Source organism: Ptychodera flava, chromosome 14 (genome assembly GCF_041260155.1).
Source record: "Ptychodera flava strain L36383 chromosome 14, AS_Pfla_20210202, whole genome shotgun sequence".
NCBI lineage: Eukaryota > Metazoa > Hemichordata > Enteropneusta > Ptychoderidae > Ptychodera > Ptychodera flava.
The window spans coordinates 26300287-26321126 of NC_091941.1; the positions used below are offsets into that span (position 1 = coordinate 26300287).

The 20840-nt window shown below is 38.1% G+C and overlaps 1 protein-coding gene across 1 annotated transcript; it reads left to right on the forward strand.

Moving 5' to 3' along the window:
* The first annotated feature begins 317 nt into the window (after positions 1-317).
* LOC139149926 (battenin-like) lies at positions 318-19697 on the forward strand. Its single transcript, XM_070721981.1, has 15 exons — positions 318-433; positions 761-928; positions 2557-2608; positions 9425-9524; positions 10875-10955; positions 11446-11525; positions 11841-11926; positions 12497-12569; positions 12935-13078; positions 13632-13800; positions 14121-14189; positions 15761-15816; positions 16133-16226; positions 17237-17377; positions 18094-19697. Exons 2-15 carry the CDS (start codon positions 781-783, stop codon positions 18208-18210), a joined length of 1410 nt encoding a protein of 469 aa, XP_070578082.1. The 5' UTR covers positions 318-433; positions 761-780; the 3' UTR covers positions 18211-19697.
* Positions 19698-20840: the final 1143 nt, after the last annotated feature.

Sequence of the window (20840 nt, forward strand, 5' to 3'; positions counted from 1 at the left end):
GTGCTTGGGGGACTGTTCTTGGAACATTGACAACCTATGTCGACATATTTGTGTCGATAGAGGGCGCCTTTTTTGGAAACTTTCGGAGACAAAATCTGAACAGTTCTATGTTTTAGGGAATTGAAGTAGTTGAAATTAATACAAATCACAAATGCACTAAAAAAACATCAAAACATACAGCTGTCCCTTTAAAAGATTTCATGTTTTTGTTTATATGGATGGTTCAAATGATCATCATGCTATTCATTCTTAGGCACGAAATGTTAATTTTTATTTCTGTGGATATATATATGCATTGAAAAAAGTCCCTTCGCTTGACTTGACCCCTGACCCAGGTCATGTGAACGTTGGTGCAACTTCCCGGTTCCGGTTTCTGTGTTGACCGGAGAGCGCCAACGTGGATGAACACTCCTTGTTTTGGGGGATTATGGTGGCAAGTAACCAGATTTGATGACTATCTTATTCAATTGTTATCTAATTCAACTTGCCTTCAGCCTCCTGATTAGCTGTGAATACGCACGAGTATGTACTGCGTATTTACAGCTATCAGCTGATCAGTTCTGCCATTCTGGGACTGTGTACTCCGTTTGTCCGGTTCTCCGCGGTACGTACCGCGGTTGCAATAGTTGGCCTTCGGTCGTGCGTGGTTCGGTCGGAGCTGAGTCGGAGTGGGCGGAGTAGCCTCGTTGTCTTTGTAGAGAATATCATAAAGTACTCAGGGCGGCCTAGGGTCAAACAATCTATTTGTTTCGATTCGCAGTTTCACAACCTCTCTCATTCATGTGGGATGCAAGGGACGCTAACGGGATTACAGGCGGAGCCCGTCAGAGTCTGATTAGGATGGATGAACTCGGAAAATACGACAGCGGCAGTGAAGAAGAAGTGTACGATGGAGGCGAACACAACCGGGATTCACCCGGGCGGAGGGGTGAGTTCAAACGCCATTTCCCTCTGACACGTATGACACTGACATGACAGTGTCCAAGCGATTTTTGCAGTCTTGTGTCACTCGATGTATACATTAGGGAGCTTTCAGTAAGTGTACAGGGGTGTGGGCCGGGGGAATTGGGGGGAGGGTCACTTTTTAGAAAACAGTTCAAGGGGGAGGGCCACTTTTAATAAACCTATCTTGGGGGAGGGTCACTTTTGACAGAAGCCGATTTTATGGCCAAAATTTTGATTGCCCATGTGATATTTCCGGAATAGGAAATCGCCAACAAAATACATTACAGACTGCCATGCATAGTGAATTGACATTTCGGTGAAATTCCAAAATCAAATTTCTTGCACAACCATGGACTTGTAACCACTCCAGTCTAATCAAGAACACTAATCTAAATAATCAAGCATACATAAATGCACAGATTTATCTACTTTGTAATGAAAAAAAATTATTCACAGTTTCATCATAGACCTGCATGCATAGTGAATCGACATTTCGGTGAAATTCCAAAATCAAATATCTAACACAACCGTAGACTTGTAATCACTCTAGTCTAATCAAGAACATTAATATCAATAATCAAGAGTACATAAATGCAAAGATTTACGTATTTTTGTATTGGAAAAAAGTATTCATAATTTCATCATGGACACCATGGATAGTGAACCAACTTTTTAGATGAAATTCAGAAATCAATTTCTTGTACGCAAATGCACATTTTACTTCCCTATTCAAACAAAGTACATTTAAATACATTATCAAACATATAATATACAGATATAGCATGTTTTGTGGGGGTAAATTGTCGATAATTTGCCGGATAGACTCCATGTATTATGATTTGATATTTTTAGATGAAGCACTAAATCAGCCACATCTTGCCTTCTTATAGTTGCAAATAATATGGTGACCCTCCCTCAAATGTATGAAATACCATATCTCTTCAAAAGATCTTGCGTGATAAATTGCGACTGTCCATCCAAAACCACCAGCCCTCCCCTTTGTAATTTGTCCCTAACATAACAATTGAATCAATTGTAGGTGATACTGTTTTAGTTATTCCTGGGGAGAATACCACAGTGGTTGGGGGGGAGGGTCAAGTTTTAGAATGTCAGACAAGGGTGAGGGTCACATTTTAGACAGGAGGATAGGGGGAGGGTCACATTTTACAATACAGGTGTGCACGAAATTCCCCCGGCCCACCCCCCTGTAATTAGTGAAAGCTCCCTTACAGATAGTAGATTTTACATGTACCACGGGCAATAGTGCACAGGTGCGTGGAGTCACAGGCGCCCGTGGGCTGGGTAATCTGCTTGATCAATCGATTTTCTGTTCGATCTATCGATCCCATACTCGATCTTCCCGCCACAGCAACTGGATTGACTGCTTGATCGATCGTTTTTCTTTCCCACTGATGGTTGCAGTGACGGGCAGATCGAGTACGGGATCGATAGATCGAGCAGAAAAACAGTTTCAACTTTCATCTGGGCAAATATGAGTTCACAGAGACAACGATAATGTGTTGATCAAGAGATGTAATCTTTTACCTCTTTACCTTCAAGTTTGTTTATTGTAAAAAATATTGATCCGGCATTGTTCTTGTTGTTTTACAGAAAAACAACCCAAGAGGACCAGAGATTATTGCAGAAATCTGACAGCGTTTTGGTATGTACTAAGTTTGTCATAGACTGTCGACAGTCCCTTGTGCATTTTGTGTCTCTTATTGGTGTAGTCTCTTGCACATACGACAGTATGGGGAATCGCAAGTGTAGAGCCAAAGATGCGAGCTGGGCAATCTGAGTGAGTGGACTTCATTGGGGCAACTGGTATAGACCGGTGCACGCAGGCCAACTAAGTTTATACTTGATTGGTTCGGGGATTGTACGTGCGCACCTATTCACGGATCCCGAATAGCCTGATCGATATTGGTCGGGAACAGACAAATACAACATGGCGGCCACTTGATTGGAGAATCCGCCAGATGACCCCGACCACGTGATGGAAAAAACTGGTCAGTTCAACCGGGGCACCTAAATCAAGTCCACCTAGTGCGAATCACGAGGGACTATCGTCTTCCAGTGCACCCTCAACGATAACAACAGGGAAAACCCTGTTGTAGCCTAACACAGAGGAAATGATTGACAGGTGAAAGCGGGTCGTAGGTCAGCCAGTCATGTCATGACCGGCTATCTAGATGGAAACAGTACCGATGCAACATGGCGACAGCGAAGGAGCTTTACTGTGGCAAGCCTTTGAGGACCTCACACTGCAAAGACTTTCAGAGACAAGTTATTGACTATAATTATGCTGCCAGAAAAGATGTCTGAATTACTGTCGACGCTAGTTAGCCCTGCGTACGATTCTGTGTGTTCCCGGTGTTATGAACACAAAGCATCGTACGCAGGGCTAGACACTAGTAGGGTAAGGATGGGATTGGACCTGCGCTATCTTGCATTGTGTTTGTACTGGACATTCAAACAAAATCAGGCGGGAAATTTTGGGCTCATGTGAAGCGTCTCGGAAGCTGTTATCCAATTGGGTGGCTGAATCTTGCTGTTATAATTGAATGATACAAATAGACTCCCAAAGTTGCTGTGAATAGTGACAATCGACCAATCAGATATAACCTTCTGAGCACGCTGCACATTAGCAGGAAGTTTTTACTGAATTACATGCATACATTAATTGAGAGCCGCTGTTCTCAGACTCAAGACAAGTCAACATGGCATATACACATGTATGTATAGTGACTGTGGTATACTGTACGATCTCACTTGTACTTACGAACTCGGTGCAAATTTCTTCCTTTGTCTCCCCTGTTCTCTGCGTCTCATGAATAATTAATAGCAACCCAAATCCTGCAACAGACAACACTGTCCCATGTGTTAACATATGCTTTCGGAATGCCCAGCTCGCACCCTTGGCACTTCGCTTGCGATTCCCCCCACTATTGTCTTCAGTCTAAGTTTGTCATTTCTAAATAAGTCCAAGAAATTCTGATGCTACAAAAAGAATGTGTGTATTTTTGTGTCTCTATATGAGTATATATCAATTATCCATGTTAGTTATACAGGCTTGTGGAAAATTGGCCCCTTTGTCCCAAAATAAAAGATCTTACAATTACTCCGCACCATTCTCCACATCTCTATTTTGAAGACTATATTGATTACTGGCATATGATTACACCATGTGGAAATCTCACAAAATTTTCCACATCAATGTGTTTACCTCCCCTAACTTATTTCCTTTCTGTAGATTCAACCCCACCATTAAAATACATGGACTAACCCCAGTGCAGTAACAAAAGAGTTAACTTCAATATACATGTACATCTATCAGACACTTTAGCCCCCTATAATTTGGCTGACAATTGCCCAACATTTATGATATCACCTTCTACAATCGTTTCCTGTGATTTAGATCTTCAGTGGCTATCGTTAGCAAGATATAGATATTTGGTAAAAACAGCATCTACGGGTACCACATGTGCTGGACAGTGTGCGAAATTAACGTCTGTCCAACGGTCCGAGACCGACAGATTTCTCGTCGGGCCGAAAGTTTTTAGCAACATGTCGGTCCTTATGACCGACTGAAATTTGGAATAGATGATGAAAATTTCTTCGTCAAGACCTGTAACAGATGCAGATTATGACTGACTCTGAATCATGTGATTCAGACTTGAATGTCATGCAACTATCAATGTTTTCTACCGTGGGAGTGCGGGGCAACAGAGGATATTGATCGCACTTCGTGTCCTGGTAGTGGGGAATTTGATCTCTATGGTTCGCCAGACCAGGGGTGGGGGAGTTGACAATGTCGCAACATAGTAATTTTTGTCTTGCGACTTTTTATCACAACTGGAAGTTGTGATATAGAGGTGGTTTCAACCGGTGTTTGATGTCGTCCATTTCCGTAAACGACAAAAAGTCAAAAACTGCTGAACAGACTGCGTTAATATTTGGTACCGATACATAGACTGGTTCCAAGGTTCCAATTCGGAAAAATGGAGCCAAACGGAGCGGAGGTTATATAGTTTTGGGAAATTTCTAACCCCCCTTTTTAACTAATTGATTTTAGGGGTCTTTCATATATGTAGTTTCGGAATGTACACCAATCCTGCATTGTGGACTGTTTTATGAGTTGTGGAACAGAAATGAGGTTTTGATGAATGTTAGAAATATGCAGGATGGCTGATTCAAAGTATAAGAGATTTCTATGCTCTTTTGGGTATCAAAAGCAATAAAAAAAAACATCTTTCATAGTTTAGATTCTCACTTTTGAGATGACCCTAAGCATTTGTTATGTAACATCCTTAAGTCAATATACAGACTTTGACATTCCTGAGATTAAGTATCCATGACCTCACATGTTACAGTCTTTCACTACCATGGTATGGCCCAAACCCATTGTTATCAATGGTGAGTGTGGACCTGTCTACAGGAAATTGGGGTGAACAGGTTAGACAATGCCATGACAAGTTGCAAGGTAGCACCAGCATAGAGTCCTACGCATGTCCATGTGTTCTCACAGGAAATTACAGGGAAAAAATTATTTGAGAAGTTTCTCTCCTTTAAATAGAAGTATATAACAATTTAAACCTGTCATGGATGGATTGCTCTCAAATGATCTGAAACACAGTTATTGCCCATTAGCAACAAATCTATAGCAAGATTTATGTAAAGTTCATGAACTTACACAAGGTATTAGACAAAAGATGACCATGACTTTGCTACTTTTCAACATTTATTTCATTCAGATTTCCTCAGCTTAGTGTGTAATTTTGTAATCTTAATTACTGTCAACTTAGCTTTACTAACTTATTCTAACCTCATTATTCTTACACTACTGTTATACCTTATAACCACAAAATTTCAAGAGATGCATATATGATTGTCACTTAACAAACAATTTACAAATATGTCCTGTGCTGTTTTCTCCATATACATATACATGTCCCTTTTCTCATAAAAATGGGCTTAAAATCGCAATGTGAAAAATAGTCTTTCAGCTGTATGTTGCTCATTGACTTCGTGGTCTGTCTAATTAGTCTCCACGGACACCGTCCGGGGGGACTTATAGGTTTGGTCATGTCCGTGTGTGCGTGCCTGCGTCCATGTGTGCATCCGTCCGTCTGGTCACGCAGATATCTCAGACATGCCCAGGTCAATTTCTTTCAAACTTTGCACAAGGATAGTACCCTACCCCATACAGATGCACGTCGATTTTGCCATGTTAGAGGACTTTTAGTTTACACCACCATAGACTACCATGTATAAGTCAGCTGTCTATAGAATCCCATGTATAAGGCCAAGTAAAATAAAAATTTAGTTTGTCATCATATTCATATTGCAAAAAGGATTCAGTGACACAGTTTTTAGTCCCCATGGATGAAGTCCAGGGCCTTATAGATTGGGTCATGTCCCTCCGTTCACGCAGATATATAAAATATTTTGACAAAATCTCCCGTGACCTTGGTGACCTTTGACCTCAAATATGCATATTTGTCCATAACTCAGTAACCACAAGTGCTACACCCTTCATATATGGTATGATGGGACACCTTATGACGCCACATATTGTACCTCATTAATTATGTGCATATCTAATTTTGAGCGAGCCAATAGAGCTAGGTCTGATTTTTGGTATATAGGGATGACTTAGCAATTCAATTTTTTTGACAAAATGTCACATGACCTCAGTGACATTTGACCTGAAATATACATATTTGTCCATAACTCAGTAACCACAAGTGCTACACCCTTCATATATGGTATGATGGGACACCGCATGACGCCACATATTTTACCTCATTAATTATGAGTAGTTTCACAATGTGCCAGTTGTGATCAAGTGCCATTGGCGCTATTTTTACATTTACGAAGGGTCTAACCCCTTCGATCGACGCGCATAGCACGGTGCAGCTGATTACATTCACATCAGTATGAATTATGTCCGTGCATGCAGATTCTGGCAATGATACGATGCAATGGATTGATTTTGGTGCAACAATGTGACACAATATTATAATAATACTTGTCTAGTGAGTGTAAGCCTGGTAATGTTAGCATGTCTGTGTCATATGATAACAATACCCAGAATCACTTCACTAGTTCTACACTTTAAGTGTTCGGAATTTACATGTACACAAATGCGTACATAATACAGCCCTTCATTTTATCAAACTGACTCCGTTTTCTTTGCTTTGATTTTCCATTGAAGCGTTCAAAACATAAACGGTTCATAGAAGAGTTTAAGACAAAAATCTACTACGAGAACAGTGCTGTTGACTAAACATATTTGGTTTTGAACATGGAGGTATTTTTTTACCGCTATGGTTTTGAACTACGCCCGATACAAGGACTAGATGCTACAACACAGCCCAATTGTGCTACCTGCAGTCGACAGATAAGTTCAAGTTTCGCTGCGTTTGTTTGTGGACCGCTACAACATCTTGCTTGCTCGTTGGTCTTTAACAAAAGTTCACAAGGCCGACTGTTACCACGATATATCGTGATAACAAGTGTACATTTTATAAAACAGAGCGGCCTTATCATTTACAGTTTTGTCGAGTTGCACGATCCGTCATGTATACTCTCAGAGGCCGAGAGTAGGCCTATAGGGCTTCAAACTGTTTCGATGTATACCGTTTTAGGACAGGCATGCAAAACTCACCGTCTTCCTGGGCTGTAGGCCTAAATGTTGCAAAAAATTACGTCTTTTAAGATTTTACGGTCGTGATCGTGTCGATGGTTTTCAGCAGTATCGAGTGTCTGTCAAACTTTTCAGAGTCATTTTAATAATTTTCAGCTTTCAAAGGGCGATGAGACCGAGCAATCGCTCAGGCAAAACTTTTCGATCAGAAAATATGCATTCATTTCCGCGAGTGGTGACGTGTGCCATACATGTTGCCTGCAATTTCTATAATCGAGAAAAAGTTACGATACTTGTCCTTTTAATTAAAAGTATAACTTCATCTATTTCTTCATGCTTGCAACAGAGGCCACATATAAGCATGTTTATTTTTTGAAAAATTTTGAAAGTAATCCATACGTCATATCAAATACATACCAAGTATTTTCTCCCTTCTGTTTTACATTACAATAAAAAAAGTCGTAACGATCGATGTTTGCATAAAAGAATTATTCATACACTCCCCTTACTCATGACTGTTTTTCAGGATACTAAACCATTCACTCACTCTTCTACCACTTGCGTTGGCTTATTTCAGAAGTGATTTTCAGCTCGCCAACCATTTTCAAATCACAATATCACATGCGGCCCTGGTGTAGTGTACAGCAATGTAGAGTAATAGAATCTCACACCCCCAAGGACCTGGGATCAGATTTCTCACACGAGCCGCAGGCGAGTGTGAGACAAAATATCCCCAACGAGTGTGAGAAACTGATCCCAGGTCCCTGGTGTGTGAGATTCTTTTTCTCACATGACCACAAAAGGCGTTAAATTCACATTGGACACGTACAACATTATCCGAAATCGTGAAAACTCTATCGTCTGCCACTGTACTCTGACCTGCTTACTTTGTAGTTCCGGCCCGTGTGTTACTCGTCATGCCATTGGATAACATTTTGCGCATGGAACGAAACAGACTGTTTATCATCCAATCAGAGCTCATGTAATATTTACTGCAGAGTGTGGGACTATTTCTGAGAGTGTGGGATCGATTTTTCCCACACCGTCGATCCCGCACTCCCCGCGGCCAGGAATGTGAGAAAACACTATTCCCCATAGAAAGTTTTGAGAGACAAATTTTCTCGCTTTCATCATCCACATGTAACCAGTGTACGAGCCTGTATTCCCCGGACGTAGGTGTTTGACATCATTTTATAGTCAGAGAGCGGGGGATTTGACATGACTAGAAAAAATATCAAATTCTCCTGTTAATCCCTTAGCCCCCCCCCCCCCCCTCCTTGGCGGAAAACATTGATAAATGTGTGCGCATGGCAGTGAGGAAGATGAGGGCTGTGATCTTTTTCAGATTCCAGATCATGTAGATGAATGATTCATTCACTTACAATATTATGCAATCTATGTGAACAATGGTCTTTTGGAGTGAATACTTGCTAACTCTATTGATAAAAGGAAATGAAAAATTAAATATTACAACATTCAAAAACATAGTATTGGTGGAGAAGTTGACTTTAATGGTCGTTAACAACTGCCTTTATTGAGGACCGGCAGTTTTCTGTAAGGACCTGAAGCTTTGGCTTGGTGCATGTCCTTATGACCTGAAGCTATTTTCTCTTAATTTCGCACACTGGTGCTGGATGTAAATGCCTGGTGTGTACCTTACATGTAGACAGTTGAGGGCTTCCCCCCTCTACTGTCTATGGTTGTATCTACATTTGTGCTCAAAAGTCAGAACACAGACTAGTCTACCCCATTTGCCCTGGACGGAATATTTTAAAGACATAGCTTTCAGGAACTTTTTCATGCAATTGTGTCTTCCATCAAACATTTCAGGTTATTTGGACTGTGCAATAACTATTCCTATGTTATCATGTTGAGTGCAGCCCATGATATTTTGAGCCACCATGCAACTCCCATAGTACCCATTTCAAATGTAAGTATATGCATGTAAGTTTTCAGCAAAGTTTGCCAACAAATTTCGTGATATCATGTGTTCTTTTTAACTTGTTCAAAATTTATTCAAGGACATAGATAAGTTCAGCTGTATCACAGTGGGTTTAATCATTCTGCATATCTGATCTACAGACATGTATTCATGCCATATTCAATAGCAAATACATTTTCAGTGTCACGTCATAACATGAAAGTATTTGTACATTGTTTTTATTCATCATGCACAGTTTACTTGTTCCGTGTCAAAAGGTACTACAGCGACATGTGTGGAACTACTGTCTTCCCATTATAAAAATGCTAGAACCTCGGCTGACTAACATAAATTTCATTTGAGAATACTATTTCTTTACCGTAAATGTGATGTGGACCTATATTTTGTTATATAGTGACTTTTGTGTTGAGTGGTACTGCTTAACCAAAATCTGAGTCAAGATAAATTGCTGGAAAAATGGAAATATCATGGTATATTTGTAACAGGTGGAAAATGCAACATTGAATATTTGTCACTTCATCTAGTATCAACATTTTACACACTTATGTGTAGATGTATGCCTGTGTTAGAGCAGACAGATCTCCTTGTCACCATCAATCAAAAGTAAAGCATAAACTTGAACATGATTTAACATATAAGTGATCCCAAAACTTGTTGAAAGTGTTACGTGCAGAGAAAACGAACAAAAGGGTGAACTCAGCAGTTAACGTTTAAACAAAATTTATTACAAAAATAAAACTAATTGCTAAGTCAGGGATAGAGTACAAGCTTTAAAAGTGTACAGACTACTTATCTCAGCTGGGACGGCGAAGCTCCAGTCTCAGAGTTGTAACAGTTAGTCGGATGAATGAACAGTCCTTTGGCTTGCAGGCTTGAAGTTGCACAAAGTCCACAGTATAAATCCAGCGTTGGCAGTGAAGGTCTTGATAAGTCTTGAGAATGACTACTGCTGGGTTTCCAAACACATGTAGTAACACACAAGAGACACGATCCCAAAAGTCTGACTGGAAGCTGTGCACGTCCCTTTTATATACACATGCATATAAGAACAATCTAGAACTTTTATTGACATGCTAATTACTGTTCTAAAATTATCTCTCTTACACAACTAATTAAATTTCTAGAACATTCCAAACATGACTAATTGAATTCAAGGTTGTGAGGTCATTAAGGGCAGTGACCTTGAGAATGTTCTAGACTAATTGAACTCAGGTCATGATGAGTGTGGGGGGAAATGACCTACATAACAAAAGACATACTGAAGATTTATTCCAACTAAACATATGGCCTACATGAGAATTAATTTTGGTACTCTGTTCTGTGGATTGTTTATTTCAGTCTTCAACAATAACAACTCTTTCACCAACAAGCAAGTCACCAGGCTCTCAGAGATTTGATTGCAATCCTCTGTCTTCTGGGGTAAGTGGGACACTGATATCCCTCATTTGTAGTAAGTGGAGATAGCAAATAATTTGGCCATAGTGCAGATATAACCTGAGAGCATAGATTGGATTGTGTCAGTCCATGGATGTAAAAAAAAAGCTCTCTTGAACATCCATGGCCATTCCAGCGGGAGAACTTGCATTCTACATTTGAAAGAAACTAACATCCTAAAGTTGAACTGAAGCATAATTGAATGTGAGTAAATGCTTGTGCTGTACTTGAACACAAGTTAACCAATGCCAATATCACAGGTATCATCGTTTCTGTTGAAGAATACGTACAACAACAACAACAAAATAGTCACTTTAGTTTATTGTCTACGACCATTTTGTACACCAGGTATCGTACATTTGATGTTCATGATGAAGTTTCCTTAAATAATGTAAATAGTCAAGTACATTCCGTAGTAGCCTTGTACACATTAACTTTCTGTATTGATGTCTGTCTTCTGGGTTTGCATCTGTAGGTGATTTTACTGGCCGACATAATACCAACGTTGGTGATCAAATTCAGTGCCCCGCTCTTTGTCCATCACATTCCATATGGGTAAGAACACATTCTTGACACAGACCATCAAGTTCTAAACTATTGATGAGAAAATATGGAAAAAAATCCACGTAGGTATGATCAAGCTATAGATAGGCCGATATGGATATCATCCAATGAAACTCAGAGATGTGTTCATAATAGTCAAGCTTCAAGCATGACTTCAATTCAGTTTGGACATTCTGTCATATTTTTTTGTTCTCCCACAAATGAAGAAGGAACAATAGATGCATGTCTTGTTATTGCATAATTTTTGCTATTCTGTTACGCTTCTTTATTGCAATTTTATTTTATTGCAACACTGTTATTTTGCAGTATTCGCATAGCCGTGTGTGTGCTCTTTGCGGCTGCCAGTTTTCTAATGGTGGGACTCTTTGAACCTGTCTGGCTGAATATAATAGGTAAGGCAATCACTTAGTTGTCCCACTGTTTGGCAGGTAGGTCTCCATCACACCCTCACTAGTGATCACTATTGTTGCTATAGCATTTGCTCAAGTGAGAAGAAACACGCACCTGAACTCGGTCATAAACTGACAGGACTGATGTCCTTCAATGAAACGGGGTCAGAGCCAAATGACCAAACATTACTGTCTAAATGCATGTGAAAAAAAACTTTTAAACATGGTGAAAGTCTCATTAAACTTTCAACACCTAAGGTAGTATAGTTTTTAGTTCAAATTATTGCGATCATTTATTGCGGAGGACAATGCAACTGTGATACCCCTGTGCTTACAATTAATGAAAATTGCCTTTGATCATATGATCATTCGTATTCTTTTTGAACTTGAGAGTGGAATTTCTTAACCTGGCACTAGAGTTTTCCCGTCACAGACCAGACATACCTCAACAATGGTGAAGCTCTCTATAGATTTGTATAGTTGACTAAGTAAAGAAACATTTGCCATAATCCAACTTTTAAATGTAACACTTCATGCATTTTCACTGATCTTTTCATTTCCTTCATATCTCAGGTGTAGCGTGTGCCAGTGTCAGCTCAGGATTTGGTGAAATCACATTCCTTAGTCTGTCAGCATTTTATGATAAGTAGGTTTGTGTCAGTGATTCCCCCAATAACCCATCTTGTATAATTGCCGAACACCGTGACCAAATTTGTGTGTTTAATAATTACCAGTCTTTTCTTTTCCGCCGCCAATGCAACATTTTTCACAGGTAGTGTTAGAAATTCGTGGAGAATGACAACCAGAAAATCTGGGGAGGCAACTTGCCCAAGCAATACATGCGGATGTCTTGAGCGCTGTGTAACGATTGCAAAAAATTGCCAATTAATTGGTGAATTCATCTTTTGAAATGATGAAAACCAACTAATGTTTTAAGTTGTAGCCATGGTTATTTCTTTGTCATATGAACTTTAAAATAATCTGTTTTCCATTCTTAATTGACCTTTCCAGAAATGTAGTTTCTACGTGGTCTTCTGGCACTGGTGGAGCCGGTGTCTTTGGTGCTCTGTCCTATGCTGGACTAACGTCAGCTGGTCTGTCATCCAAACAAACTGTTTTACTCATGTTAGTGGTACCGTTAGCAGAGGCTGTTAGGTAGGTAGATAGATGTATTGTGGTCCTGAATCTGTAGTGGTCACTTTAGAAGGTCACATTGTTTTACATGGCCTTTACTTGCCATCATCCTCTGCATATGGTTACCCCGGCAACATGCTTGTCAATCAGCTAACCTATCACAGCTTGTTGTGTCAAAGTTATTCAAATTAGGTGCAAGCGTATGTTTGCGAAAACATCTAGTCAATCCAGATTGGTGAAATGCTTTTTGAGCGTAATCCATTTCTGATCAATCTCTAAAGATTAAAGAAGTTAATTGGTGTTTTTTCAACTTCTAGAAACTCAGGTAGTCTAAGGACATCTAAAAGTTCAAGTAGGGTATTGTGTATACATGTATGTCATATAGGCGGTGTTTGACTCAATGTTAGGGTACTCAGGTAACTTGTTTTTAAAACCCAGTAAATTTTTGTCATCCAATTGCACAGTCTTTGCTTTAATGTACCAAGTGAGCATTGATTACAGACGTATTGCCTGACAACATAAACTATTGGACCGAGGATCTTCGCTCACTGTTCTTGTTGTACCATACTTTCAGTTACTGGTGTCTACTAAGCAGACGTCCGGGTAATTTCAGCACTGCTGGTGACAAACAATTGCTTCACATACAAGAAAACAGTGACGATCGGGAACCATTGCTAGAGGAGAGCGGCAGAGCAAAGCCAACTGAACACATGACAATGAAGGAAAAAATTATGCTGATAAAAGTAAGCGACAAGTTGACATCACCGACTGACTCTGTTTGCCAGTTACTGTTTGCCAGTTCATCTCTGCCTTTTTGGCTTTTTGTCTCTGTCTCTCACCGTAAATGTGTTTGTCTGTGTCCTCAATCTCTGTCTCTCTTCCCCCTCTCTCTTCCTCTGTCTCTGTCTCTGTCTCTGTCTCTCTCTGTCTCTCTCTCTCTTTTGTAGCATATTCAACAAAAGATGAAATATAAATTCCTGGCAGTCAAAAGATATGGATTAGATAAATGAAGGGGTTTGATCTGTATGGTAATGTGTGTACATTATATTCTCTTGCTCTACAGCCTTTGTTGAGGTTCATGATGCCGTTGATGGTTGTCTACATTGCAGAATACTTCATTAATCAAGGATTAGTGAGTAACTTTACTACACCAGTGCACAGTTTTATCAGTTATGATTCAATGTATGTGTATTAAGCATTTCCAGGTCAATAAATGACTCATAACAGCACATGAATCAAGATACCCAGAAGTTCACAGTTACACAAGTGGTTGTGATTGTACGTTTGTGTACTATCAAGTCAAATTATTGAGATCATTGACTGTGCCTTAGCAAGACAAGACTGTTGTTCATGTGTTTTTAGTGGTTTTCCCAGCTTTCGATTCCTAAAATGCCTTGCAGAAAACATATTATTCTACACTTATATCGACATACTGGTGTTGATATCATAACTCTTTAATATGGCAGGATAAGGGTGCAATATCTCAGCCTTTACTGTTGGTTTTCTCATCACATTTGATTCTCTAATATTATTGCATCTTTCAATGCTTGTCATTTGTCACCACTTTATCAAACTGAAATGATTGCCTCCTCACCCCTGCTGACCCTATCTCACACCCATATTGAGGGGAGCATTTGAAATATAAAAACTACCTGTGTTCCAAAGATCACAATATCAATCAGCCTGTAGAATTACTAGAAAGCCTGGTCTGAAAGCTGCATTTCATATAATTTCAAGGCAATGGTCAACACACTGTTACTGATCATGATTTATATATTTCTTCCCACTTCTTATCAAATTTAATGTCACTTTACAATGATTAACATTTTTAACAAAATGTTGCAGGAAGGTCCGGGATTGCGCCCCCTCATGTGCCATAATGACAAAGGGAGGGGGGGGGGGTAAGACTGAAAGATCCGTCACTTGAAGGGGGAGCGTAGAGAGTACCCTTCAGGGATGGATATTTTAGTCTTGGGGGCTTGAAATGTATGGCTGTCACAGACATTCTTCGTTTCATCATTACCTATTTGATTTTCTCAGTGAGAATACTCTGTGGGAACAAATCCTCTTAGGGCTTAGTGATGAGCACCCTGGCAGTGCTTGATAATATTCACTAGCCCCACGCTGGTTTGCCCAACAAATTGGCACAAAGTAGCCTTTAAAAGTACATTCAACAAATTTTTTTGAAGAGTAACAAAACTCTTAAATTGTAATTTTTGTCCAATACTTGTCAAAAATGTACTTCATACAGTGTTTTCTTGCTGTCAATTGGCACCAGCAAGCACATGTGATCAGGCAATGACATGATCGTGAAACTAAGCTCTCCTTTCAGGTTTGACAATTGACTCATGGCTTATCAAATAATGGAAATCCTCCCATCCAAGTCCTATTTTTTTCTAGACAATGTCCACATGCAGTCTATTCAGGAGCAACTAAGAGATCTGAAATCTTGAAGTAAGAATTTTGTCAGCTTAATCATAATGATGTGCGGACTAATTTGGCTGAATTTACTGTAAAGGGCCATTGCAATTATCTGTGGCAGTTTCCAAATCCTTTGCAGTATAATGGGGCCCAACACGGCAACTCGCCTTTTTATTGAGTGGGGAAAAATGAACAACTGGTGGTTTTCAAGCTAAAAAATGTTAAAGTTTAAACCCAGAATCTGAGATATTGTATCATTGACCACACTTTTGTCTTTTGCAGATTGAATTGATATATTTTCATGGGATTTGGTTAACACATGCAGAACAGTACAGATGGTAAGATGTGTGAAATCATCAGGAAATGGCTGTAATAATTTATAAACATTTGATTATTTGAATTTGAAATAAAACTATTTTTTTCATTTCATTAAAGTGGTCATTGTATCATTACTGTTTTGAACGTTGAAGTCACTTCTCAAATTAAGAAAAGAATCATTATGTCACATGTTTTGAATATGAAATAATTTATAAAGGACAGTCTGGATTTTGTACCACAAGTACATCTTCAGATTCTTGCAGTCTTACTTCATGCTTTTTAGTGTCAGTGACGCTCAAATTTTTCCTTGGTATATGCTAATTATTGCACTTCTAGGTTTCAAGTTGACTATCAGCTGGGAGTGTTTGTTTCAAGATCTTCCGTCAATATCATCCAAATCAAAAAGATATGGATACTATCAATTTTACAGGTAACTTTGGATTTACGTGATTTTTTTAATGCTATAAACTGAATTCATAAAAGTTGTAAAGTAAATTAAAAAGATGTAAAGTTGTACAGCTCAATGATTACATGATAAAGACTCATTTTATTATCAGGGTATGAAGAATAACAATGTTATTGAATAAATAATAAATATATCCTCTAAAATATTACATCACATTTCATGGTTGTTGTGGTTGTTGTTTATTTCATACTTGTACTCACTTTTAACATGGCTGTCAACACTTCATAACACTAATATACCAAAGTCAATGTTAGTTTCAAAAGCAAAGTTGCTTTTTTTGAGCTTCCTTTCATGAATTTTGTTTAATATGGTAAGTTATGTGTGTTATGTGACTTCTTTAAACACGCTAAAGTACTGATCAACTGTTCATAATATCAACTGCTTGAGATTAAAGATTCATTGAAACATTTTCCTGTCTGTACCAAAAAATCAAGCTCCATGCACAATTCTCACCATGCATGGCTGAACATAAAAGTTTTGGACCTCATGCAAGCTTTTCTAATGAAATCTGTGTTGGCAGTGTCGTTCATGTAGATAAATAAGGATAGCAGCTTTTCTTTACATTGTTGCAATGTTCATGTGTCATATTAAAGAAAGCAAGAATAGGAAAAATCCATTTTGTTAAGAAGTCACAAATTTGGCAAAGGGGTAATTTTTGACACTTGTGCAGTTATGTACCGATGTCATTTTGTACACTGAGTGACTTTAAGCAAGTATTTCATGTTTTCTTCAGCGACTTTTGTTACTTTAAGAATGATGAATGTTATATGTCAATATGATGGAGGAAGTTCATTATTGTGATGTTGTGTAGTTTTCATGTACAGAGAACATACATAAGAAAAAAGTATGTAATTTGTCCATCCACAAATATGTTCATTCATGTACTACACACAGGACCACCTGTCATACTTATAAGTGGACGTTGAATGGCAATATATGTTCATTGCACTTTTCTTGCTCCGATTCTTTTCCAGTTCATAAATGTTGCCATTATACTGTCACAAATATTCCTTCTGTATATTCCCAACATCTGGATTCTCTTTGCCTTGGTATTCTATGAGGGACTGCTCGGAGGCAGTGCGTACGTCAACACATTTTACAGAATAAGCATTGAGGTAAGTAGGAAATCCATAACAAGACAAGAAACAAAGTGTGCATAGCCAGAGGTCTATCATTTCTAAATGCTAATGAGTGACCAAAAATAGCCTCTTTTAAGGTAGTAATAGACACCTTGAAATTGATATGTAAACTTTTGTTTCTTCAAGGAAACTTGAACCATTTTCTTTCAAATTCAACAATCAAAATCAGGGGGTCACCAAAAAAGTTTTGGTACTAGAGAAACAAATAACCTGGCATTTTCCAATTTTTAAATTCAAAATGGCCACTTTCTCCTGTGTGGACTCAATAAGCAAAAAAGTTATTATTTTATTTGACAGAAAACTGATTGTGAAAACTACATCTACTCAAAGAGCTAAAAATGAGCCAACACGCTCAAGCAGTAGACAGGAAAAGTATTGTAAAATTTGAGACTGAACATCTGCTCGTCTTAGGCACATTCAAAGTGTCATTTATCCCATGGTTCCACATGAAATGCAATCAAGATGACAAATGACCTGTAGCTGGCATGCGATCTTTAAGTGCCACACAGTTAATCTATACAGGATAGTGCAAAGGTCATTTCTCATTAATCTCTCAATTGATTGTGTTGTAGTCATGGAGAACTATTGCCTTTATTTTGACCAGTGTACACTGTAGTTCAAAGGAAATCACAGTACTTTCTGGTATTTTGTGTCTGTCTCTCTGAAAATACTCTTTGTATTTGTATTCCCAGGTTGAACAAGAGCACAAGGAGTTTTCCATGGGAGTTGCCAGTGTTGCCGACACCTTTGGCGTGACTGTTGCCGGAGCAGTGGCTGTACCTGTACACAACTACCTATGCAGTTTATAAATGCAATATGGCTGCCAATGAACCATAGAATGCAACAGAAATATTACTCTGCATGAACACATATAGGTCAAATATCTTATCATTCAGTCTGGTAGACACAGATCAAGCCTTTAAATATTGCAGCTCTCTTAAATATGTACAGAATACCATAGTGGTATTTTTAGAATTTTAGCAATCATCATGTTTTACTGTTGATGTATCTTTGAATCCCATATTTTAGTCTTGAAAAATAGGCATTTCTGCTGGAAGAGGTTGCAATTTTTCAAAATTTTTGAAGAGACTTTTTAACAAGACATCTGAAATTTAGAAAACTTGGTGGAACTTTTATTGCGCAATTAAATGATATAAATTTTGTTGAACGGATATTGTAAACAGAGATAACACTGTGTGTAACTACCTCATTTTCTGATCGCTGTACCTTCAAAAGTGCAATGTTTATAGCGTGTGCAAACATTCAAGCTTTCAATGCAATTTGCATTTTGACTGTGTCACTTGCGAACCAAATTGTCAACATTCACTCACATGATATTTGTATGATGACAATTTTGTGCTTGAATATCAAAGGCAGTTGTTGGACACAAGAAACTTTTCCACAGTGATGTACGAATGTGAAAAGAAGAGAATTGTGGGTAATTCCACATGCTGTGGAACATTCCAGAGATGACAAAATTTTTCAATTGTAACGTTAGGCATATGTGATTGTTTGTACAACACTTTAATAATAATGTGTCTATAAGGTGGCTAATATTGTACACCAGGAAAATGTTAAACTCGACACAACACAAAATGACAAACCAGATTAAAATAAACATGTGAAGTGTTTGTATGTCTATATGATGACAGGGTATCAACTCATTTCACATATAACTAAGTAAGTGTTGACAATATAGTGAAAATAGACGTTTTGCTCTATTGGATATACCTCAAGAGTTCATGACATTTGAAATATATTTTATTTGTGCCATCCATTTGCTTATAAGAATTATGAAAGCCTCAAGCAGTCTCCATTTTCTCAAAAATTTACCTGAATCTGTGTATTTCAGTACAGTGTAACAGCCATTCTGGATTCAAATGAAAACACATTTAGGAAATTCTTACAGAAGTGATAATGCTTGTTCTTTGTAAACCGACAATCAACAAAGACATCTTGAAATTAGCAACTCTTCCAAAAAGTCCTTGTAATTCTTCAGCAACTAAATATTTCCTGGGCTGTTCTGGTTTCATGTCTATGCAGATCATCTGTTATGAGATAACATTTGCATAAAGTTTACTTTCTGTGGAACCTGAAACTTTCATTTTTCTTTCTTGAATTCTTTTCATTTCTTTTGATATTCCACTGATTGTGATTACTCAGTACTGGGTGCCATGATCTGCAGTCCAGTAATATCCAACTTCGTATGGCTCTGAAATAGGAAACTTATGTCTTGTCTGTCATGTTTATTTCCCTTTTACTGTAATAAATCTTTAATGTTTTTTTTCCCCAAAAACGTATAGTATTGTTGTGCTTTCATTTAAAGAATTATGACAGTCATATAACACCAAGGCTTTACCATCTGATTTCCACCATTTTTAAAGTGGGATGTTTTAACGCCAGAAATCTTTACCAGTTGCAGACTTGAATTGTTTTTCTCAGAATCATAATGAACCAGATGCTTTTGCAAAGGTTTTTGCATATGCCCCTTTAAGGAAATTTTTTCTATAACCCTTGTAAAATTTAGGTCATCAGGAAACTGATTATACTGCATTTATTGTACTTAAAGGCTTCTGGCCCATCTGCAAATCAAAAAATATTTATGATAATACAAAATGTTAAGTCTTACATAGATTTGTAGAATGATATATATGATCATGCTCTGACTTCCTTGGAGAAAGCCTTGAAATCAAATTTACACATAATTTGTAAAAGTTCTGGTTGTTCTGTGTCCATGAGTCTTGCAAATTTACAGTGTATTCACGGTTGAAAGTGTGCTTGGAGGCTTTGAAGGTATGCTGGTTTTAAGTTAATTTATATATTACTAATTATTTACAAACTACATGTATGTTATCGACAAATTAAGTTTACATCCTTCAGTGTATATCACAATTCAAACCCGGAATATCAGAAGTTGAGTGTTTCGAGGTTTATATAGCTCCTTTAGAGATGAAAACTACAACAGAGACGACCATTCATTTCTGGCATATCAGTGGCCAGGCAGCCATGCACCAGAGATTGTATCTGTCTCCTACCACAGGTGCTTGGAGTTGTCAATGTGGTATCACAGGGAAGCCAGGATAAATAAACAAACAAAAAACCAAAAGCTAAAACAAATAACCAACCAATCAAACAAAACAAACGAATAAGTAATAAATAATAAATAGACAAATAATCGACAAAAACCTGAGCAAATAAATAAAAATATATAAATAAATAGATATAAGAGAAAATGATAAATTGAATAAGAATTGAAGTAATTGACCGAACAGCACATGCAACATATTCAAAATACTACGTCAGTGTCACTATCCACTACACTGACTGATGTAGCATTTTGAATAAATATATGTATTTTTTACTTTAACCCAAACGGGATTCGAACCCCAACACACTCACGGCAAATAAGTTGCAGGTGTTGTTCAGTCAATTATTTCAG

What these genes read in the sequence shown, in the direction of transcription:
- LOC139149926 (XM_070721981.1), top strand. Translation starts at nt 781, where the DNA reads ATGTGGGATGCAAGGGACGCTAACGGGATTACAGGCGGAGCCCGTCAG. An exon ending in CCATAGTACCCATTTCAAAT is followed by an intron (nt 9,525 to 10,874) that starts GTAAGTATATGC and finishes TGTTTATTTCAG; the next exon opens with TCTTCAACAATAACAACTCT. An exon ending in CCGTTAGCAGAGGCTGTTAG is followed by an intron (nt 13,079 to 13,631) that starts GTAGGTAGATAG and finishes CCATACTTTCAG; the next exon opens with TTACTGGTGTCTACTAAGCA.